We start from the raw sequence: 22,991 nt of genomic DNA on the forward strand, positions 1-22,991 counted from the left end.
GAATGTTTAAGTAATAATTTTCAAATTTAAAAAATAAAAAACTATATTTTAAAATATTGTCCAATAATTGTTAATAATATATTTTAAAATAATATTAAAATTAAGAATTCACAATAAATAGTATTTTAAAAAGCCAGTGTATTCCAACCTTGTTTTCAGGTTCTACAATGATCGACTTCTCTAACAGTGATAAATGCTAGCGGGGTCGACGTATTACGGAAATGTGGGTCATTATTGATGGTCAAGTGTAACCTCGTTTTCAATGTTATCGAACGTTGTATTGTAATGGATGGTAAAATCCTACTATAACGTTGCGTTGGGGACGTGTCAACCAAGCCCAACACGCGCGATGAAATAAATAAACAAAACAGAGGGCATGTGTGTGTGTGTAGTCTAGTGTGCAGTCAGCTGTGATGTGGTTGAATTGAAAGAACATAGAAATACCTTCTTTCTTCTTTTGACATTATACGTCTGGACGCGTTTATGCCTCAACAGCAATCGGTATGCCTTGGTCTGTAAGTAATGTCTCACTGAGTGAAGTGCTTACCTTTTTCTTTGATTTGAATGTTTGAACCAACAACAAACTTTCAACAGTCAATGGATCTGGGATTTTTCAGCCAAGAATTATAATTAAATTTAAAACTTAAAATTTATGACCCGACAGACAACGACAGGACATTGATGAGATGGCGGCTATTCGTGAATGATTTGAAAACACGGAAAAGTTTCTGTATCACGCCACCACTTTTTCATTCATATGAATGAAATAATTTACTTCAATTTTTCAATCATTATCAATATCAATGAGATTGGTGAAAAAGTGGTGGCACGATGTCGATACGGAAAGTTATCCATTAAAATTAAACCAAACTAACTAAAGCAATTAATCTGGTTGAGAAAACAGAACATCCAGATAGCTTGTGCAAACTCACTCAACTGCTTATAAGTTATAGTCGATAAACAAATAATGTTTCATAACTGCAAAAAATAATTAATGGCCTGACGTTTCGGCAGCAGAGTCTTTGATATTTGATGATCATTTTAATTAGGCTTTTGTTCATTTGAATAAGCCTTTGAGAAAGAATCTGCCAGGGCCCAGTGCCCTGGGTCGAAACGTCGGTCAAATATACTGATTAAAATGCAGTAAGCCAGCTAAAGACTAGTCTTACTCTTATCTCAAGTTAGGACGAGTACTCGTCCTAACTTGGGACTAGCCTTAAAGTTTTGAATACATGTATCTCCAATGTCCAGTCCTAACTCTTTGAGAAATCGGCCCCTATTTGATGCCACTGAATACTGCCTAACTGATAAAGAAATTAAATTGTTGTCTCTTTGTTTTCCAGGCACGCCTTAAATCTACAGTCAAGGTACTGAGTGGTGGAACAGTGTTGTTTGTGGGTTTCTCTCTTGGGTTTGGTAGCGAGAAATTCTACCGTAATGTCGCCATGCCGGTAACGCAGTTATTACTCAATGCAGAGTCGGCTCACAGGTTTGCTGTGAAAACGGCTTCTTGGGGACTCGTACCGAGAAATAGCTTTGTGGACCCGCCATCATTGGTAAGAAGCTGGCTTAAATGTAGGATAATACCACAGAGTAATGAATAAGAACTAGAGAGCGCACTGGCCTATATGTGGCCCGGCATGCGCACGTTGGATTATTTTCTCTGAGTTGACAAAAAAGCATCGCACAGCGTGTGTTTGTAAGTAGCGGTAAAACACCTCTACAGATCTGGTATGTGGGGTCCTACTTTTGTTCCATTATTCTCTTTTCTGAAGAAATTCTCTCTGGGGTTAAAACTGCAGAAATAAACAAACTGTCCCATCTCTTCTTTGAAACTTTCAGGGAGTTTCAGTGTGGGGACGACACTTCAGCAACCCAGTCGGTCTTGCTGCTGGTTTCGACAAGCACGCTGAAGCTATGGACGGCATGCTGAAGATGGGCTTTGGTTTCGTGGAAGTCGGGAGCGTGACGCCAGAACCACAGGAGGGCAACCCCAAACCCAGAGTATTCAGACTGCTGGAAGACAAAGCCATTATTAACAGGTCAGTATGGATGGACCTACTGGCTTTGGTTACCTCTGATATTATTTTGATAGATGTTACTATTACTTGAGGGTGATTACACTGACTTTACACTGACTTTACACTGACTTTACACTGATATTACACCAACCACCCAAACCAAGTCCAGGGATGAGAAATTTCAGACTTTTATCTGAATTCAGACTTTTCGAGTCAGCCTGGTGAAGAAAAACAGATGTTATTTTTTTGTGCACATAAAGAAATTCTGCTCTTTAAACTACATCTTTAGCACTGATGTTATTATTCCCAAAGAGACCTTAAAATTAAAAGCTCCAGGGGTTGATTTCACAAAGAATTGAGACTGGTCTTATCTTGAGTTAGGACGAGTTACTCTTCCTAACTTAGGACTAGCTGTACGTTTTTGATATCTCCTAGTTTAGTCCTAACTCTTTGTGAAATCCACCCCAGGGGTTACCACAAGGTAACATTCAAATCATTTCAACATACCGTTAGCTCCTCAAATTTACATCCTAGTTGCAGACTTTTTTGTCAGCAATGACTCTCACCCCTACAAACTCTTCACAAAATTTATGAATTGAGTTAAGTTTGAGTCACCTGTCCCCAAAATTATTTCTCGAGTCCTAGAGTTGAGGCCTTCAACATTGAGTATATATCCAAATGTCAACTATGCTTAGAGCTTGAGACTATCAAAGTTCAAACATTTAGTTGTTGAGTTTTCTTTATTAGAGTACTTGGATGGTTTGGAGCACAGGGAGCTGAGTTGTGTGACTTCAACGTTGACCAAAAGTTAAAAGGCAAAAGAAACAGTTAAAAAAAGAAAAATTAAAATTTTAAAGTTCAGACTGATTTTCATCTGTGTTACTGGAAATATTTCAGCTCCAATAACTCATTTGCTTCCTTGTTAAATAAATTTTACATTTTCTTCAATTTACTCTAACTGTGGCTTGTTGTTTTTATGATAGATACGGGTTCAACAGTGAAGGGCATGAAAATGTACTCAAACGGCTGGAAGAAAGAAAAAAAAGAGGTAAGCCATTTGCCCGTTTCTCTCAGAGTAATAATTATCCAACCACACATTATGATTAAATCTTTCACCATTGAGTATTAATCTTATAAAGTGAGGAGACCTGAAATAATATATAGTCTTGAGACATCGGTCGAGACCTCCAACTCTGTCAAATATTTAGACAAAACAAACTATCAATAATACTTAATGATCCCTTTTCATTCTACAGAAAAGAAGGGCATCGTTGGAATTAATTTTGGTAAGAACAAAACTTCGCCAGACACCGTAAATGACTATGTGAAGGGAGTGAAGTGCCTAGGTTGTCTCGGGGACTATCTGGTTATCAACGTGTCAAGCCCCAACACCCCTGGACTCAGAAAAATGCAGGGTAGACAACAACTGGAAGGACTAATTGATAAGGTGAGAGTGTCTTTTCTTTTTTTTTTTTTTCATCGTGCTGAACTTTCATATCACTGCGTTGACACATAGTCCAGGGATTGAATTTTACACTGGACCATTTGCCCGGGGCCAGTGATTATAGTGTGGGACCAGTAAACTCAAGATGGTCCGATGGTCTTGTTTTTTTGTTTTCAATTCAACATCTGTGTCTAATGTTCAAACGTTGAGTTTGAGTTTCACAAGTATCTTTCAAATATCTGTTGGTTATCACCCATAAAACAGAAGCTCTAGATAAATCTTCTCTTAGTGTTTGTTCAAATGAAACTGTTTAGATGATAAAACTGTTCTCATTTTGATTCTGGTTCAGTAAACATTTTGTAAATCTTTTACATGTTGCTCCAAATATCAGGGTGTTGGTTTACATTGGAGCGGAGTATTTTGATGGACTTGGTACTCTACCCACAAGCCACCCAATGTTAGAGAAAGGGCAGGCTTGCCAATCATATCAGAGATCAACATTATGATGTTAAAGGGAAGGTACTTGTTTTGGTAATTACTCAAAACAAATGTTAACTTAAAAACTGACTTGGTAACGAGCATTGTAGAGCTGTTGATAGTATAAAACATTGTGGGAACGACTCCCTCTGAAGTAACGTAGTTTATTAGAAAGAGGTGATTTCTCACTAAAATAATAAAATACTTCTAGCTAGAAGTCTTTTATTCCTATCTGAAAGCACACAAATTCATCCAACAAGGTAGTTTTTTTCTTTCATCATTTTCTCCCAACTCCGTTGACCAATTCAGTTCAAATTTTCACAGGTTTGTTATTTTATGCATGTGTTGAGATACATTAAGTGAGAACACAGGTCTTTGTCAATTACCAAAAGTGTACCTTCCCTTAAGCTACCATAGAGTAGAGTTATTTTGATGGATTTGGAAATGCACCCCAAGCCGTCCTCTTAACATGAGACCAGGGGTGGATTTCACATAGAGTTAAGACTAGTCTTATCTTGAGTTAGGATGAGTTACTCGTGCTAACTTAGGACTAGCTATACGTTTTGCATATCTCCTAGGATTAGTCCTAAGTTAGGACTAGTCCTAACTCTTTGTGAAATCGACCCCTGGGATGTGTTGTGGCTTGACTAATAACTGTTTTTAACTGTTTGTTGGTCATTGGCCAGTGATTAACCAATGTTCAATTCAACCGAAACAGTCATTGGTTACGACCACTAAAACTCACCCTAGGATTGTCATCATACTTTAATCGTTATAAACCATTATGTCTTTCCTTTGTCTTTAAGCCCAATACATTTGTTTTGAATAACATAAACCATAAGGATTTTATGTATGTTTTATAACAGGTTCTTGAGGCTAGGAACTCCTTGCCGTGTTCTCCAAAACCTCCAGTGCTGATCAAGATTGCCCCAGATCAGACGCAGCAAGACAAAGAAGACATTGCACAAGTTGTCCTCCAAAAACAGGTCCGTCTAAAAAGACAAATGAGCTTTTTCTGTGCCCTCTCTCCCCCTCTCTCTCGCTCTCTCTCTCCATTCATACACTTCCACCTGCTTCTGTTACACTTATACATCATTTAGCCCTTTAGAAAGATTGAAACGTCTGGCTAGTTCAGTGTCATGAAACATTCCTATTTAACATGAAATACAGACCGGTGACACAAATTGGCGGACTTGTGAAATGACAAGCAAATTGGTCCCACTGGCTAGTCACTGAACAAATTTTGGGCAAACCATGCGATGGTACTTGTATAAACCTGGTAAGGCAAAGAAGACATTGCACAAGTTGTCCTCCCAAAACACGTACGTCTAAAAAACTTCAGAGGTCAATGAAGAGATCAGCCTGTTTCAGGATAAGTGAAATGGCAAGCTAATACAACCTGCTGCCTAATCACTGAGAAAGTTAAGGTTAAAACTGTGTGTAGGTACTTGTATGAACTCAGTACTTGTATACTTATATGGTACTTGTATACAATTCAGTAACATTCATTTCAATGCAATTCATTTCAATGCAATTCATTTCAATTCATTACAAAAAGCACATAACATTGAAATTACCCAAGTAACACAGAAGCATGAGATAATAAATATATTTGGTGCACAATGAATCAATAATAATCGGCAGAATGACAACATTTAGGTGTAAGGTGAAGCAGAACGCTTTGGTACCATAACCTATGGACAAACAAACATAAGCCCACGGAACCATGACAGAACATAGGACAACGGAAGCAGACAAGACAAATGAGACAAGGCCAACCCAACTTACAAGTTACCCCCTCATTAGACTATGACTAAGAGTCAAGGAACTGAGCTCTCAGGTTTCTAACAAACACAGATAGAGAAGGTGAAGATTTAAGAGAATCATTTACCAATCCTGAACTTTTAGGTGGATGGTTTGATTGTGACCAACACTACAATAACCAGACCTGAGAGTCTACAAAGTTGCAACAAAGTAGAAGGAGGTGGTCTTAGTGGACCTCCACTCAAACAGATGTCTACGGATACAATCAGAGATATGTATACTCTGACACAGGGTGAGTCTAAATCAACTTCATTTTTGGCCTTACATCCTCTTATAGTTGATAGGTTTTGAATAAGGGAATCAATGTGTGGTGAAGAGGTTTTCAACTAGTGGTTTAATCCCAACGAGGCCTGGTTCTTGATCATTTTACCGAGACGAAGTCAAGGTAAATTATCAAGAACCAGACATCGGCGGGTTTAAACCACTAGTTGAAAACCGATTCAACACACTTTGATTCCCATTCATAAATACCTTTTCGGTCAAAAAACATTAACACTTATGGTCAAAAAGTAAAATAAAGGCAAAAGTTATAATTGTTCAATGGTTTCTTTCAACACATCACCCCTCCAGCTTTGAAAAAGTAAGGCCCTCGGGTAAACAATTTCTTATTTAAGAAGATGCTGTGCGCGTCGCGCGTATCGCATGATGTTGCACAACTGTTTCAGCCGTTGCTCTGGACCAATAGGAATGAAGAAAATATCTTATACGCACAGGTGCAAGCTCGCGTGTCACGCCCATGTTTCAACACTTTTTACTGGTGTTACATGTATATCATCCGTTCAAACAACTCCTCCTGATGCCCTCTCAACCAATCAGAATGGATAAACTGTCCTGGGTATTTATGAATGGTGCATATCGACTGTGGTCTGAACAACTGATGTCACACTTCTAGGCTCATGCGCTACGCCAGAGATCTGCCGTTGAGCCTACATCAATCACCATCCATAATCACCTTTCACCTACATTCATTTCACATAGAGATGACGCTGTCGAAACCTTTGTAAGTGTGATGAGAAAAAGAAAAAAAAAGCACGCTGCTTGCGCAGCTGATCAAAAGTGCAGCTGCCAAACATCACTTTTGACCAATCAAAACGCTTTTATGGAAAGCTTCAGCATGTTTATCCAATGAAATAATTGTACCCAGTGAAATCACTGGTTCTGTAAAAATCAATACCTTTGGACCAGTCTTGGCCGTCGCAAATGGCCGAGGGGCCGACTGAGTCATGTGAACAGAGGGGGCTTTAATGAAAAATTTTGTGAAAGAGAATGTGACAGTTTTCCAACGACTTCTTTTTTAGGGAAGCTACCAATCATTGGAGTGGGTGGGATCAGCTCCGGCCAGGATGCATTTGAGAAGATCAAGGCAGGTGCGTGTCTAGTACAGCTTTACACTGCATTAGCGTACGACGGGCCACCCTTGGTAAAGAGAATAAAGAGGGAGCTTGATGTACTGTTAAGGTAAGCCATTAATAAAGGTTATTGGCCAATTACAAATTCTAGGAACAGTGACTGCAGTCAAGACATACACAAGTTCAAAGCTTACAACCCAAACTTAAGTTTGATCACAACCTTAACCTTCATTTCAGTTTATTTATGAAATTCACAAAAGGTCACGCAAAATGTGTTACAAAGGCCATTTCTTACCAGACATTTTTTTTTACAGGCAACTAGGAGGCAACCACCTGCACTGCATGCCAAACTGAACACTTTGGTTTGTACCACAGACATTTCTAACACTACCCTACTGTCCCAAGAAAATAGTATTGAAACTAGCATATGGATGTTTGTTCTCCTGGAAGATTGCCTGAAACGGGTTGCCTGTTAATTGCCAGATGTGACATGGCCTGGTTAAGCTTGGCCTGCCACTACACAGGTCTACAAATTGGGAAGATTTAATCAGCTCACTGATTATTGCATGAAAAAAAAACTAGAAAAAATTCCCTACAGTGTGAGGCGATATGTTCCCAACCTCTTTAACGGCGCTGTACAGTAAACTCCAAAATAAAAGGCGATATTTTGAGAGATGTTTTGGAATCACATTCCGAAATTATGGAGGACGGACTGTATTTAAAAGCAAAAGTTGATTTATTTTTTTGCAATTTTATTTCCAACAGGGAAAGTGGTTACAAGAGTGTAGAGGAAGCTGTCGGTGCGGACAATAAATTGAGTTGACGAGAAAATCAACAAGCTAAGCTAGGATATAACCAACTGATCAAGGAAAGGGGTCAAAGGTCATTGCAGTAGCCCTTCACATGAAGTATGCTGATTACGTTATGCATGCACTATTGGTTGGCATCATAGAATTGTTCACTAGACTGACTGATGCACAAGTGTCGCTCAACCGCCATCCCCCTACAAAAGAGAGTGATGTTCTCTCATTTTGCTCACCAAATGGGCAGATGGAACCATGTATTTCATAGGAAGGGTTTATAGACGCAACTCATATTACGATCGAAAGGTTTCAACTGTTGGGTACAAAACGAAATGAAATTATGTCATATTGTGTAGGGGGAGAGAGTGAAGTTTAATGTAGTTTTTTTTTAAGGTGAAGGTAAACTTTGGTGTAAATGACCAAACCAATGTGGATTTGATTACTGTAGTACCTGTATCTCTCATACTAACATTTTGTTTTTAGAGCCAGTCTAACTGCCACTTATAAATTCTGATTATGTATGCAATCTTTTTGAAATATCACTGTCAAGTAACTACTTCACAAAGGACAACCACAATTATGTTTCAAAGAAACTGTTTTGAATAACTTTATTTTCACACTACATGTATTTTTGAAGAAAAAAAACCCAATGTGATACAAAAAAGCTAAGCTATTTGTACATGAACTAAATTTGGGTCGATCATGGAATAAAGTTGAATAAATTTTCAAAGTCATTGACATAAGTTTGAAGTTTGTTAGTCATGTTAATATGTGTACATGTACATAGTGCTCTGCATCAACACAACATAGTGAAAATTCACTTTCAACACTTTGAAGTCAGATTGAAAAAGTTGTCCATTGCAGGCATAAAGTTTGAACCTTGTGCAAAAATTATGTTTTTACAGAGTGCAAGGGCCAACCTAAATTTAAGATGCATGCTGCATATTACGGGCAAACATCTTACTTATACAAAATGCTGCAAGGCCAAGCTCTTAGAACAATTCCTTGAAAATTCAACTATGCATAAACTACCACATATAACTTAATTTGTGTCATTCATAATCAAAGACATTAAACCAATGTCTGTATCATATGAGAGAGATTGGCTGTTGCTAGCTTGGTGTTTACATGTATATCATATCCCCTATTGGGAGTTTGCTGTGTCCCCTTCACGGGGAGATCATCTAAACAAACCAAAAAACAAACAAACATTACTTGTGCTTTGTTGTACATTATTTGAATGCTTCGGTTGGGTTATCTGGCAGGAAGAAAAACAAAAAGCAAAAAAGAGGGCATTTGTCGTCATCTAAATAAAATGACATTTGTGTTAAAATTAACCTCAATTATGGGCGAAGTAGAAATGTACCCTGAAAATTACAACAAAAGTTATTCAGCTTACAGCTGTGCATTAGACCAACGGCACGGAATGAAACAGACGCTGATAGGGTCAATATATTGACTGACTTGCTGTAACTGACCGTTTGTTTTTGTAACAACTGCCTGAATGTAGTAATGACTGACTGAACGTAATGACTGGCACCAATGGTCACTACGATGAATACCAATGTCAATATGACTGACCAATACTTGTTATTGTCAACTGACTAGTGGTCATTATAACAACTGACCAACGGTCATACTCATATCTTTGTTGGTCATGATACAAAATGGTGTAATAACAACCAGTCATTATTTTGATACCTGACTGTTGGTCATTAGATGAATACCAGTGGTCTTTAAAATGAATGACAAGTGATTATTATGGGGTTTGTGGTCAATACAATTACTGGACAATGTCAGAAATAAAAGCAGTCAATATTTTGAAACCTACATATGTACAGTCGGCCATTATGATATATTCGATGAGTGGTCGTAATATCTGACCAGAGGTCATCACAATGACCAACCTGGCATCATTTTAACTGACTTGAGACATTATGTTCATGACTGACAGGGCAGTCATTATAAAAACTGTTTAAGGGGGGTCATTATAATGACCGACCTGGAATCATGACTAGAGACCATAACGACAACTGACTGACTGGTGGTCATATTGATTGCCAAGTCGTTATTATGACCAGTGACTAGAGGCAGTTATAATGACCCAGCAGTCACTATTGACTGATGGGCCATTATAATGACAGAACAGATGCCATAATGACAAATGACTGAGAGTCATATTGACTGCCCAGTCATTATTATGACAAGTGACTTAAGGTAGTCATAGTGGCTGAGCATTCACTGTTGACTGAGGGGTCATTATGACGACTGACTGGTGGCCTTCTTTTGCTTCTTTTTCTCTGCTTCCTCTTCCTTCTCTTTCTCAATCTCCGCTACGTACTTCTCAACTTCTTCCGTTTCATAGATCTAGGGTGAAATTAAATCAAAACCTGACTTAATAAAAATAATAATAATAACAATGAAACCTTATAAAATCACAAAATACATCAAAGTGCTCATGGAGCTAAAGACAAACCATTACATGGGCATGTACAATGACCGAAATTGAAACGTAAGCCTAAACGAAAGAAGAAATCCAGAATATGTGATGGCAAAATACAATACAAATGCAATATCTTATCTGAGTCAATATTCATCAGTAGCAAGCAATTTTGGGCCCTTTATGGGTCACAAAAGGACAATGTGTGCGGTTGGGCCTTTAAAGTGGCGGTTTATATGGACATACAATTATAAAAAGCATTTTCAATGCACCATCAGTTCAATAATCCAAGGCGCATTATTCATTCATTCATTCATTTGTGGATTATTCGTTACAAATATTATACGAGACAGCCAAGTGCTGAATGGCAGTCTTTTTGTACATCAATATAAAGATGCAAGGAAAACTAATTTAAAAAAAGCAGACAAAACTGAAAAAAAAAAAAGTTACAGTTACAAAATTTTCTATTTCAACTATCCATTTTAAAGCTTGAAACTCCTCCGTGTCACCACTTCAGGCTTTTAAATCAAGCCACTCAAAACCACAACAACTGGTACCTCACCTTCAATGGTTCCCCTTTCCTCATGACAGCCAGCTCAATGTTCTTTGCGCCAGACTGTACCACTTCCAACAGCGCCCTCACCGCCAACTTGACGGTGTCATGCTCCGATTCGACTAGCTCGTCCGTCCAGTGTTTCTCGAGGAATTCTCGCACGGTTTTTGCACTCCTGCCGATGGCATTTGCCTACAAGAAGGAAAGAGGAGGGTTGACAACTTTATCTCAAACAACCCTGTAAAATTGTCTGCAGACACATTACCCAACTTAAAAAGTTTTGAGTTAGAAAGTATAAAATTGCATGAGTCTATAATGTAATCCGTACATGATTAATGTTTAACTGAGACCATACCGGTTTCTCCCTTAACTGGCGACCCGAACTAGTGAAATGACTGACAACTAACTGGTCCTGCGGGCCAGTCATCAATAAGTTTAAGGGCAAACTGTGCAATGGGTAAATCTTACCGGTTGTCTGCACTTGGATTATTTGACCTTGGTTAACTAACTGAGACAATGGTGAAACCATAGATATAGAACCCGGAGAATGCTGGGTGTCTCATGTGCGTGCGGTTTCGTTGTGAGACCATTTTTATGGACACTCATTTTTTATACGCGCGATTGACCAATGAACTACACACTAGAAACAGTCAATGTGTGCTGACATCTTGCCATTTTGCCATGCCATACACGCATGTCACGTGATGCTCATTTTGCCAACCACGCGTATCGCGCGGTATCGATTATGCTGCATCCACAGACGAGGGTGGCCAAGCTCAGCGTTCTCCGGGTTCTATTTCTATGGGTGAAACACACCAACTGACTACATACAAACACATGAGGGCGATACACCAGTGACGTTCAACCAGATGTGACAAAATACATGACCTAATTTGTTAACAATGGTTGAAGAGAAGCACAGCTACACGTACTACAAGTGAGAAAAACAATAGCCGTAGTCAAACCACTAATTCAATGGTAACAACTGGAATGATCGGACAGCTTGGCTACCTACCTTCCATGAGTGGTAAGTTCCAGCGGGATCAGTCTGGTAGAGCCTTGGGGTCTTGTCAAGATCAAAACCAACAATCAACGCTGACAGACCAAAGGGGCGTCGACCGTTGCTCTGTGTGTAACGCTGTACATGGGAACAAAATAATAAACTGTTGCTTTTTTGGGGCTGCTAAGCTGCCTGTAATGGACGTGCTAAACATTACTAAGGAAGTTGTGGTTTAAAGGATTGTTACAGAATAGGTAAGAAACACAAAATCGTGAAGATCACAGATTTACATAAAACTTACACAGTCTAATGACGATGATAGTAGAAAACATCCCTTGAAATATTTCTGTCTGAATTTTCATGTTTGATGAGAAATAAATAATCTAATTTCGCGTGTGGAGTTTATCGCTCAATTAGCGTTTTATTCATTTTTGTTTTGGCATCGATGCAATGCAAAATTTGTAATCGGTTTTTCACCATTCTCTCGTGAACCAGATGGCTGATCGATCTTGAACTTCTACAGGTTTGTCAGTTTATGTATATGGTGGATTACATAAAGCGCTTACACTGCCAGCAACTTTTATGCTAGCAAAACCAATTTTGTAACGTTCCTTTAATTGATTAGACTAATAATCTGGACTGGTCAATGTTGTCGTCTGCTCTGACAAGAAACTATTTTTTGTTACTAATTATTACCATCCATTTGTAAACAATTACTGAACAGTAGAATGTCACTTTGTAACAAACAATGTTATTTAAACAAAAAATGCGTTTGGGTTCAGATATGATAAAAGTTGTACTTTGTAAAAGTTGTAATGTACTTGTCACTACTTTTGTCAAAGCTGTGTATGGAGAAGTTACTCTTGAAAACCCTGTATTGATGTGCTTAGTTTGTAGCATATTGTAAAAAGAAGCAAATATAGAAGTATTGCCGTCTGTTGGTGTGCAGATCTGACACAACTTGCAGCCCCTTGCCCTATTCTCAAATTAAAACTAATTTCTCAATGTCAAGAGTAAGAAAGTAACTTTCTATCCATGAGCCATAAAAAACTGCCTGACTAACCTGTTTAAGTTGAGCGATGAAGCGTGTGATATATTCAACAGTGACCGGGTCTTCTACTGTTAGGCGATGACTCTGACACTCGATACGAGCTCTGTTAATAATGATGCGTGCATCTGCTGTCAAACCTGGGCAACAAAACACAACAAAAACATATACCGGTATCCACAATTGACTGAATCTTTAAAGGCACTGGACACCTTTGGTAATTGTCAAAGACCAGTCTTCTTACTTGGTGTTAAGCTTGGGCGATATCTCGATATTATCGAAAATCGCGATAGCATTTCGTAAACGATTACCGTATCGTCTTGATTTTTTGTTAATCGAATCATCGGCAAATCGTGGTTTTGATGAAGTATGCAGCGTCTTCCCTAATTTCGCCGTCTTGCAAACACAAAGGGCTGTTTCCAAAAATATAAAGTCCCAGAACAAACTGCAAGATTCCCCAATTGATCGTGAACTTTGAAAAAACAACATCAAAGACTTTAGCGCCCAGCAGTCTCCCACAGACACTACAGAAGTAATACAATGTATCATTTACCTCCCCTGTGTGTGTGTCGCGAAATGCACACAACATTGGGATCATATTACACAAACCACAACCCATCAGTAGCACTGTTTTGTGAATGAGAGGTCACCCGTCTCCCCGCAGGTCACCAAATTTCCTTTTCTTTTATCTGCAAATTATTCATCCTTTTTCGTGCATGACCTCTGTGTGAATATATAATTAGTTCAAAGGGCTTCTGAAATTCAGTCTTTTTCTGCCTTATCTGAAAAGTATTGACAGAAAGTATGTAGAAGTACATTGAAATGAAGAGCATCTTTCGTTTTGTATGAAAAAAATCGGTACAACTCAAATTTTAAAAAGAGAAATTTGTACGTAAAAAATGGCTTCAAAAAGAGAGAAAACAAGTCACAAAAACACGACAGATTGTCCCGTTATGAATGTCAGCAACAGTCCAAAAATAGCATACATGGATAGATTATTTAATATTCTTCCTGGAAACGTTAAAAGCGAGACCGGATCGTATCTAGTCCAGTCAGGATACAGGGATTTCCACTGGTAGTCCAAAACCCACCTTAAGAAAAAATCAATCATTAAACAGGGTGGTTTTCCTGCACAGTGATTGGCTGACGATGACATCACCCATTGATGTAGCAGCTTGCTGTTTTTTCGTGGGTATGGTTCCCCGACCGCCAGGCTAGCGTTAGTCAATAACAAAAGAGCCCGTCTTCTATGACCTCAATGAGGGTCAGCTCCTAGTAGACAGGCACTTTGTTATTTTAAACGATCTCAGCTAAAACAATCTGAATGCCTTGTCTGAATGTCTTGACCAAAATGTTTCATTTACAAACGTATGTATTGTGATGAGCATAAAAAAAACAATGGATGTTTGACATTTTAAAAAGAATGGCGGCCATCTTGAAATAAAAAAAATAAAATAAAAAAGCCCCTCCTACTTTTTTTTTTTGGAGAAACCCTGACGCTAAACATGTTTCTTTTCTTACTTGGCCTTAAAGCCGTTGGACACTTTCGGAAAAGAGACAAAGTTAAAAGCTCACAGATTTACAAATAACTTATAGGGTTTACAGAAGGTAATGGTGAAAGACTTCTCTTGAAATATTATTCCATGAAATGCTTTACTTTTTGAGAAAACATTAAGACAATATCAATTCTCAATATATCAAGAATTGCGGATTTATTCACACGGATTTACACATGTCATGACACGGCGAATCGCGCGGAAACAAGAGTGGGTTTTCGGGTTATTTTCTCCCGACTCCGATGACAGATTGAGCCTAAGGTTTCACAGGTTTGTTATTTTACATATAAGTTGTGATATACAAAGTGTGGGCCTTTGGACAATACTGTTTACCGAAAGTGTCATTGGCTTTTACGACATTTTACTCAAACTATTTTCTGTTTAAAACTAGGCTTATTTTTTCATATTTCATTACTTACCAGCAAATGCCATGCAAACATGATCATCCAAAACACATATCTTTCTGACAGTTCTTTCTTCTTGAAGTTTGGCAACGGATTTCTTTTCAACGCCAAGAACGACTATATTCTTCCCACGGACTCCAACCTATGGATGCAAAAGTTGATCAATAAGCGGACATCTGAAATGAAGTTCGAGTTTTTGAGAAATAGCCAACATTTCGTTTGGAAAGATTTATGCAGTGTCACTACAAAAAGAAGAATTCAATTTCTCAGTATTTTGAGAAATTAGATTATTAATTTATTTCATAAAAAACATAGGCCTAATTAATCTCCCAAGCTTTTCAAACAAAAGGAAATAAATTATGTTTAAAGGCAGTGGACACTATTAGTAATTACTCAAAATAATTATTAGCACAAAACCTTTCTTGGTGACGAGTAATGGGGAGAGGTTGATGGTGTAAAACTTTGTGAGAAATGGCTCCCTCTGAAGTGCCATAGTTTTCGAGCAAGAAGTAATTTTCCACGAATTTGATTTTGAGACCTCAGATTTAGAACTTGAGGTCTCGAAATCAACCTTCTAAACGCACACAACTTCGTGTGACAAGGGTGTTTTTTTCTTTCATTATTATCTCGCAAGTTCGATGACTGATTGAGCTCAAATTTTCACAGGTTTGTTATTTTATGCATATATGTTGAGATACACAACCTGTGAAGGCTAGTCTTTGACAATTACCAATAGTGAAAGGCAGTGGACACTAATGCCAATGCCACAATGGTAATTACTCAAAACAATTATTAGCTAGAAACCTACTTGGTTTACGAGGAATGGGGAGCTGTTGATAGTATAAAACATCGTGAGAAACAGCTCCCTCAACGAAATTTTCAACGAATTTGAACTGAATTTAGAATTTGAGGTCTCGAGCGAAACAAAGCATCTGCATAGCACACAACCTTGTGTGACAAGGGTGTTTTTTTTTCATTCATTATTTATTTATTATCTCACAACTTCTATGACCTATTGATCTCAAATTTTCACAGGTTTTTTATTTTATGCATTGTATGTTGAAGTGCACAAAGTGAGAAGACTGGTCTTTAAGTTTGACAATTACCAATACTCACTAATGTAATAGTGTCCAGTGTATATTAAGTAAACAAAAACATCAGCATTAAGCAAGTTAATTTTACTTCAAAAAAAAGAGAAGAATTATAAGGTTATATAAGTAACATAATAAAATACGCCTAATTAAAATTTATTAAAATCAATTTTATTTTGAAAGGTTATAAATGTTAAAAAGGTGCAAATAATTAATTTCAACTAACTGCATGTATTGTAATACTAATAATAGTTTTATGCATACATTTTGTATGGTAAATAATTATTATTAAAGCCAGTGGACACTATTGGTAATTGTCAAAGACTAGCCTTCACAGTTGGTGTATCTCAACATATGCATAAAATAACAAACCTGTGAAAATTTGAGCTCAATCGGTAATCGAACTTGCAAGTGTAATAATGAAAGAAAGTACACCCTTGTCACACAAAGTTGTGTGCGTTTATTTAGATGGTTGATTTCGAGACCTCAAGTTCTGAACTTGAGGTCTTGAATCAAATTCGTGGAAAATTACTTCTTTCTCGAAAACTATATGGCACTTCAGAGGGAGCCGTTTCTCACAAGGTTTTAATTTTTTTTATACCATCAACCTCTCCCCATTACTCGTCACCAAAAAAAAGGCAAGTAAGCAAGGTTTTATTTATTCTAATAATTATTTTGAGTAATTACCATTAATAGTGTCCACTGCATTTAAAGTGATTATGTGAGAATGATCAACATTCAATTTCAATTACAACCAACCCTGCATTGCTCTGCAACATTGCATATAAACCAATGAATACAAAGTAAGTTGCAGTTGCAAATGCATTGCATAGCAATGCAACTGCAAGGGCGAAGAACTTCAAGAAGAGATGACAAATAAAAACAAAAAATAAAAGTTTATAACAAAACTTACGGCAGTTGAGCCTTTCTTGACAGCTTCTTGAGCATATTCTACTTGAAAGAGATGGCCGTCTGGTGAGAAAACTGTGATGGCTCTGTCGTAACGCGACATTTTAAAATATTATTCTATTACAATCAATAGACGAATGACAATGCAGATTGCATGCGTTAAACTGCACACTGCATGCAACAGTAAAAATTATGGCGGCTTAAAGAGCGCCCTCAAGGGGTGATGAGCGTTATTAGTTGTATACAAAACTTCCATAGCACACAATTCAAATTAATTGCTAAAACTGTTCAATTTGATATGAAATGCCTCAGGCCCTTTGAGTTATTGTCCCCAAATTAAAAACACACAGGCCATACCCATGGGCGTTAATCCAGGGAGGAACAGGGGGGACAAGTCGCCCCCAACTTTTGAATGGTGGGGGACACAATATCAAATGACCCCCCCCCCGCCCCCCGTTTTTGACCACCTATAATTATGAAGCTCATGATTGTACTGTGTAAAAACCAAACACTTTATCCCGCCATCGGCTTCAATCCTGGGGGAAAATGGATGACACCACTTTTTGAAGGGGGACACTATTATGCCCCCCCCCCCAAAAAAAAAAAAATCTTAACCTATATTAAGATTGCACCACATGGCAGAGCATCTATAGAATGCAACATTTTCCAGGGCCCTTTTGTGGGCCCGGACCCACTCCGTAAAAGCTTTTCACAACCGAATGCTCCATCATTGACACTGAGATTTGCACCTCCCCTCTTAAAAGAGTTGGGGACGTGTCCCTGGGTCCACCCCCTTTTTTCGAAGGGTTGTGGGTGGCCACAATAATATGTACCCTTAAGTTTAATGAAATTAAATTATTGCACCGTGTAAGACCAAACCATGTGTCCTGTGCATGTAATGGGCATCAATCTATTATGGAGGCAGGGGACACGTCCCCACTTTTTAAAGGGTGGGGGACAATATCAAAATGTCCTTCCATGTTTTTGACCACCTTTAGCACGAGGCTCAAGTTTTGCACCGTGGAGATCTAACCCTGTCTCCCGTCATTGGCATCATGCAATCGGGGGGGGGGGGGGGGGCAAATTCTAAATCTGAGGTCTCGAAATCAAATTCTTGGAAAATTACTTCCATAGGGAGCCGTTTCTCACAATGTTTTATACCAGCAACCTCAGTCATTACTAATTATTACCAAGTAAGGTTTTATTCTAATAATTACTTTGAGTAATTACCAATAGCGTCCACTGCCTGTAACTCATGTGTCTTACTTATAATGTCTGTTTACTGTATACGGCACTTTTTGGTGACGCGATGCCCCTTTCTGGCATCACCGTTCTGCGGCGGCCTTTTGAGTAGTTCGAGCGAAATCGGTCATGATTTCTCTTTTTATTTGCCTTGGGCGGCAATTTTTGGTATACCCGTCGAATTTAAAGTCAGAATAATTCAGTCTAGTTTTTTTTAAAGAATCTTTATGATATAGAAAAAATGTCCGATATAAAATGTGTTTTGTGTCGCACAAGATCAGGCATGCCATGAACACCGAAAATTTCATATTTTTTCCCCTAAGTTTTGAAAAGCCTAATCCCTATATATTAAAACATTCACGTCATCACAGAAATCCATTTCTATATCTTTCTTCACATTATAGGGCCCTTACGAAATCAAGGTTTCTGTTTTGAATCCGGTGCAGGCTCTGTCGCTGTATTTAAAACACCGTTCATTATTGGTACCGAGAGCTTCAATCAGCCAGACACTGAGCCCAAAAAGCCGAAGGCAAAACCAATGACCCGGGATTTCGAAAAGGGAATTCCCTAGACACAATAAGAACTCATTAGACACAGAAAAGCAAATAATTCTGACGTCAAATTTATTCACCGTAAAAAGTACCAGGCTTATAATTATTGTACTTTGTAAAAGCACATTATCCGGGTTGCAAACTCCACCTAAAATGTTGATGTTCACAGCATAATTCAGACTTTACTAGGGTAGTTATACTAGAGCAGTTGCTGTAAGCCAGACACTTCGCGCATGACGTCATAGTTACGTCACAGTGCCCAGTTATTGTACAATTTAGGTTTTTTGCGGAATAAAAATATATAAAAATGACACAATAATTAAATAAACAACTTATACGACAGGCTGCTGTTATTAGTTTGAAGAGCAATTTCAAGTCTAAATGTATTTAAATTGAAATCATGTACATTGTTTTGTGAAGGTATTCTTGTCGCCATTTTGCTTGTGACGTTATTCACGAAGTGCCTGGCCATTTATATAGCTCAGTCTAGTTTTTCAATCATGCATATTTTACAGATTATAGCCTAAATCTACAATTTTATTCATCTATAGCACCAATTCAAGTCTTAGACGAGATTTGTTCTTCTTCTATTAATTAAGTAAACAAAGCCAGACAAACAGGCTATACAAGGGGAAAATAGCCCCTCCACAAGGAAACCATTGCCCCCTTGTGAATCACAGTTCACTTGGCCCCTGTGACACAGGGTACCAGACCAAGATAGCGGCAGTGAGTTATAAAAGCACCAATCAAAAGTTCACGGAAAAAAAAAAAAAAAATAGGAACCAGCCTTAGTTTTAAGTGTTACTCGCACTAACAACTCGCGGCTGTTAGAGTCAGATTGTTTTATGAAAATATACATAGACCTTTTCGTAAATACCGGGGCGCGCGCGTAAAGCTTGGAATTAGGTGCATTGTGGTCTTGCTGGTATCCAAATTTGATCCATATATATCCCACAATGCACCTCATTCAACAGTCTGCGCTTGCGTCGTTTGAATAGGGCGCCCTCAGAGGTCAAAAGAAAGTTGATCGTTGGTGGCCCATCCAGTGTTTCGTCATCATTGATGACGTCAATGCTTTATGAACATTGTCAATTAATGGAGATCGATGATATTTTTTGTTTTACCTATATAAAGACGATCTTGACGGCAAGAGCAAAAAAAAATCCCACGAACGGAAAAATTTAACGTTCTAAAAAGAAGTGGATAAAAACATATAAAATGAAAACTTTACTAAATTAAGTTAGTTAACATTTTAATTATTAATACCCATAAAAAAGCATTTGTATACTTTTATTGAGAATTATTTTAAAATGTCTTTTTGATGTAAGTACATTATACAATGTAAACTTAACCAACCCGGTGTCAAAAAGGCAGCATAAAATTCAATACGTGTCTTAATACCTAATAGTCCATAATGTGAATATTCATGAATGTTTAGTTTGATCGAGACAAAATGGAAACAACTTTGTTGTTTTATGAGGTAGTCTTTCGCAGACCATTTTACTTTATTGCGGCTGAATCGAGCGTTTTTTTGTTGTTGATGCAATGGGGGCACGCGGGAGGGGGAGGGAGGCGGGTGCTGCTAATGTTTGGTTTCAAAGTCTAAATTAGTTGTCCGCGTTATTTTGAGATTATGTCCCTATATTAACTAACAGTTTCAAGTTCGCTTCCATGATCCACAGAAAAACAAACTTCTGGAAAGTGTTCACCTTATAATGTTTAAAATAAGTATGGTAATTAAAATAACGGGAGCGGTGTCCAATCCAGTGGCAACATGACTGTTGATTTGAGTATCGTCGGTTTGCAAATAAGTTTTACAAGTTTTAAGGGTTGGGTCCGTGTCAGTTTATTATACCCGACATGTTTGTCATTGTGACGGAGGAATGTGGTAGGCATAATACAGGGTGCGTTCGTTAAGCTTCCCTGGGTCATCCCCGGTGTGTGGCGATTGTTTTCTTTCCAGGACGAACGTGGGTAATAATCTGCACACGTTCGTCCTGGAAAAAAAAACCGTCACACACCGGGGTCGACCCAGGGAAGCTAAACGAACGCACCCATAAATTATTTGGGGTGACCGAAGGAGCCATTTTGACGATTGCGTCAATAAAACTGTATATGGTAAAGTGAGACCGCAAGATTATTTTTTTCAGATCCTCTTCTTATTAAAAACTCTTTCCCCTGGATTAAAAAGAAATCGTACAGGGAATGATATTGAAAAAAAAGACTTTCTAGAAATCATGAGGGGAATCCTAAATTTTCAGATTATTACGATTTTGTTTTAGTCTAGCGCTACATCATCTGCGTTCTGACGGGCTTGCTTCTTGCGGGATTTCTTTTTAACTACTCTTTGTCTTGGATGGGTCGTGGTGGTTGTCGGCTGTCTCGGGCGCTTCTTCCTTGTCGTTGGGGCCGCGCCCTTTCCTTTCTTCTTTGCTTGTGTTTTGGGACGAGAATTCTTCCTCGGCGGTTCTGGTGTGGTGGACTGTATGTGGAAAGAAGATAAGATTTATATTGTTACGTTACTGGTGAACATTATCAATTGCTTATAATTATTGAAACCATACCCAGACTTACTCTGAAAAGTATCTTCCTTTCAAAGGCACTCGGCACTATTGGCAATTATTCGAAATATTTGTTAGTTAGCATAAAAACCTACCTCTAACGAGCAAAGGAGAGCTGTTATGTTGATAGCATAAAGCATGGTGAGAAACAGCTCCCTCTGAAGTAACGTAGCTTTTTAGAAAGAGGTAATTTCTCACTAAAATATTTGAATTGATTTCAAGACCTCAGCTGAAGGTCTCGAATTCAACGCATCTGGAAGCACACACAACTTGTGCGACCGATTGCAGAGCTCAAATTTTCACAGGTTTGTTATTTTATGCATAGTTGAGATACACCAAGTGAGGAGACTGGTCTTCTAACTTCCAAAGGTGTCCGTGTATTTAAAGGCAGTGTACACTATTGGTAATTACTCAAAATAATTATTCGCATAAAACCTTTCTTGGTAACAAGTAATGGGGAGAGGTTGATGGTATAAAACATTGTGAGAAACCGCTCCCTCTTAAATGCCACAGTTTTGGAGAAAGAAGTAATTTTCCACGAATTTGATTTCGAGACCTCAAGTTTAGAACTTGAGGTCTCGAAATCAACCATCTAAACGCACACAACTTCGTGTGACAAGGGTGTTTTCTTCTTTCATTATTATCTCGCAACTTTGATGACCGATTGAGCTCAAATTTTCACAGGTTTGTTATTTTATGCATATGTTGAGATACACCAACTGTGAAGGCTAGTCTTTGACAATTACCATGCAATAGTGTCAACTGCCTTTAATGGATGAGATGACGTGGCGATTCGACCGTAGCCGTCAATTTCGGAGACTTCCAAATTCAGATAAGAAAGTGGGTCAAAATTTACGTCCAACTGAAGATGATTATACCCTCTGAAGCCACATAATAGTATTATGCCTGTGTGTGGCAGGAAATTCTGTCCCCAATACGGCGAACTGTGTACAAACTTCTTCTGATAGCGCCCTCTTTTGAAACATCCATCTTCAGTCCATGTTAAATCCCCCATCAAACAAATTAGGGGAAATAATCAACGGCGAACATATTTCCCTGGGACACCTGCTCCATCGGTTGCCTCTCCCCAATGTACCCATCTCGATTAGTCTCATTCAACGATATCATACTTTTAAAGCCAGTGGACACTATTGGTTTTTGTCAAAGACCAGTCTTCTCACTTGCTGTATCTCAACATATGCATAAAATAACAAACCTGTACAAATTTGGGCTCGATTGATCGTCCGATTTGCGAGATAATTATGAAAAAAAAACACCTTTGTCACACGAGGTTGTGTGCTTTCAGACGCTTGATTTCGAGACCTCAAATTCTAAACTTGAGGTCTCGAAATCAAATTCGTGGAAAATTACTTCTTTCTCGAAAACTACATCACTTCAGAGGGAGCCGTTTCTCACAATGTTTTATACCATCAACCTCTCCCCATTACTCGTTACCAAGTAAGGTTTTATGCTAATAATTATTTTCAGTAATTACCAATAGTGTCCACTGCCTTTAAGAATGCTTTTAAACTTTTAAAAACTGGAAGCACGGTTACCTCTTCAACAAGATCACAGGCATCACAGCTGACTTTACAGAACTTGTGCATAAAGTGGGAGTGGGTTGGACAGAAGCCACGTTTGGCCCATTTTGCACACTGCTTGAATGTGTCAATGCAAGCTGAAATGAAAAAAAAAATCAATGAGAAAAATCAAACTTC

General features: G+C 38.3%; 3 protein-coding genes across 5 annotated transcripts in view; 1 reads left to right on the forward strand and 2 right to left on the reverse strand.

Annotated features, from left to right (window-relative positions):
• Positions 1-352: 352 nt before the first annotated feature.
• On the forward strand, positions 353-8,167 carry LOC139934952 (dihydroorotate dehydrogenase (quinone), mitochondrial-like). Of its 2 annotated transcripts, none has more exons than XM_071929378.1 (9): positions 353-501; positions 1,344-1,556; positions 1,843-2,042; positions 3,005-3,069; positions 3,278-3,468; positions 4,809-4,928; positions 5,851-5,998; positions 7,065-7,224; positions 7,881-8,167. In XM_071929378.1, the coding sequence occupies exons 1-9, from the start codon at positions 484-486 to the stop codon at positions 7,936-7,938; spliced, it is 1,173 nt and encodes a 390-aa protein (XP_071785479.1). In that variant the 5' UTR covers positions 353-483; the 3' UTR covers positions 7,939-8,167. The 2 variants fall into 2 exon arrangements, with proteins under 2 accessions (XP_071785479.1, XP_071785480.1); XM_071929379.1 differs by having other exon boundaries at positions 355-515.
• A 328-nt stretch (positions 8,168-8,495) lies between these two features.
• Positions 8,496-17,103, reverse strand: LOC139934953 (proteasome subunit alpha type-7-like). Its single transcript, XM_071929381.1, has 6 exons — positions 16,924-17,103; positions 14,935-15,061; positions 12,975-13,099; positions 11,927-12,049; positions 10,921-11,103; positions 8,496-10,285 (listed from the first exon to the last, which is right to left on the reverse strand). Exons 1-6 carry the CDS (start codon positions 17,020-17,022, stop codon positions 10,178-10,180), a joined length of 765 nt encoding a protein of 254 aa, XP_071785482.1. The 5' UTR covers positions 17,023-17,103; the 3' UTR covers positions 8,496-10,177.
• Positions 17,104-19,002: 1,899 nt separating this feature from the next.
• Positions 19,003-22,991, reverse strand: part of LOC139935189 (uncharacterized) — a 50,651-nt gene continuing 46,662 nt past the window's right edge. For both annotated transcript variants that reach the window (XM_071929664.1, XM_071929663.1), the window contains 2 exons: positions 22,830-22,951; positions 19,003-21,194 (listed from right to left, as the gene is read on the reverse strand). In XM_071929664.1, coding sequence (XP_071785765.1) covers positions 20,991-21,194; positions 22,830-22,951 — 326 coding nt within the window. In that variant the 3' untranslated portion in view covers positions 19,003-20,990. The remainder of the gene's footprint in view (positions 21,195-22,829; positions 22,952-22,991) is intronic.

This window comes from Asterias amurensis, chromosome 3, assembly GCF_032118995.1.
Source record: "Asterias amurensis chromosome 3, ASM3211899v1".
Lineage (NCBI taxonomy): Eukaryota > Metazoa > Echinodermata > Asteroidea > Forcipulatida > Asteriidae > Asterias > Asterias amurensis.

Bases quoted from the DNA above. Each gene is read 5' to 3' on its own strand.
- LOC139934953 (XM_071929381.1), bottom strand. From the start codon at position 17,022: ATGTCGCGTTACGACAGAGCCATCACAGTTTTCTCACCAGACGGCCAT. The intron at 13,100-14,934 runs GTAAGTAATGAA...TTTGTTGCCCAG, and splicing joins TGTTTGCATGGCATTTGCTG to GTTTGACAGCAGATGCACGC. The intron at 11,104-11,926 runs GTAGGTAGCCAA...TCCTTCTTGTAG, and splicing joins GAACTTACCACTCATGGAAG to GCAAATGCCATCGGCAGGAG.
- LOC139934952 (XM_071929378.1), top strand. The intron at 1,557-1,842 runs GTAAGAAGCTGG...TGAAACTTTCAG, and splicing joins TTGTGGACCCGCCATCATTG to GGAGTTTCAGTGTGGGGACG. The intron at 4,929-5,850 runs GTCCGTCTAAAA...CTGAACTTTTAG, and splicing joins AAGTTGTCCTCCAAAAACAG to GTGGATGGTTTGATTGTGAC.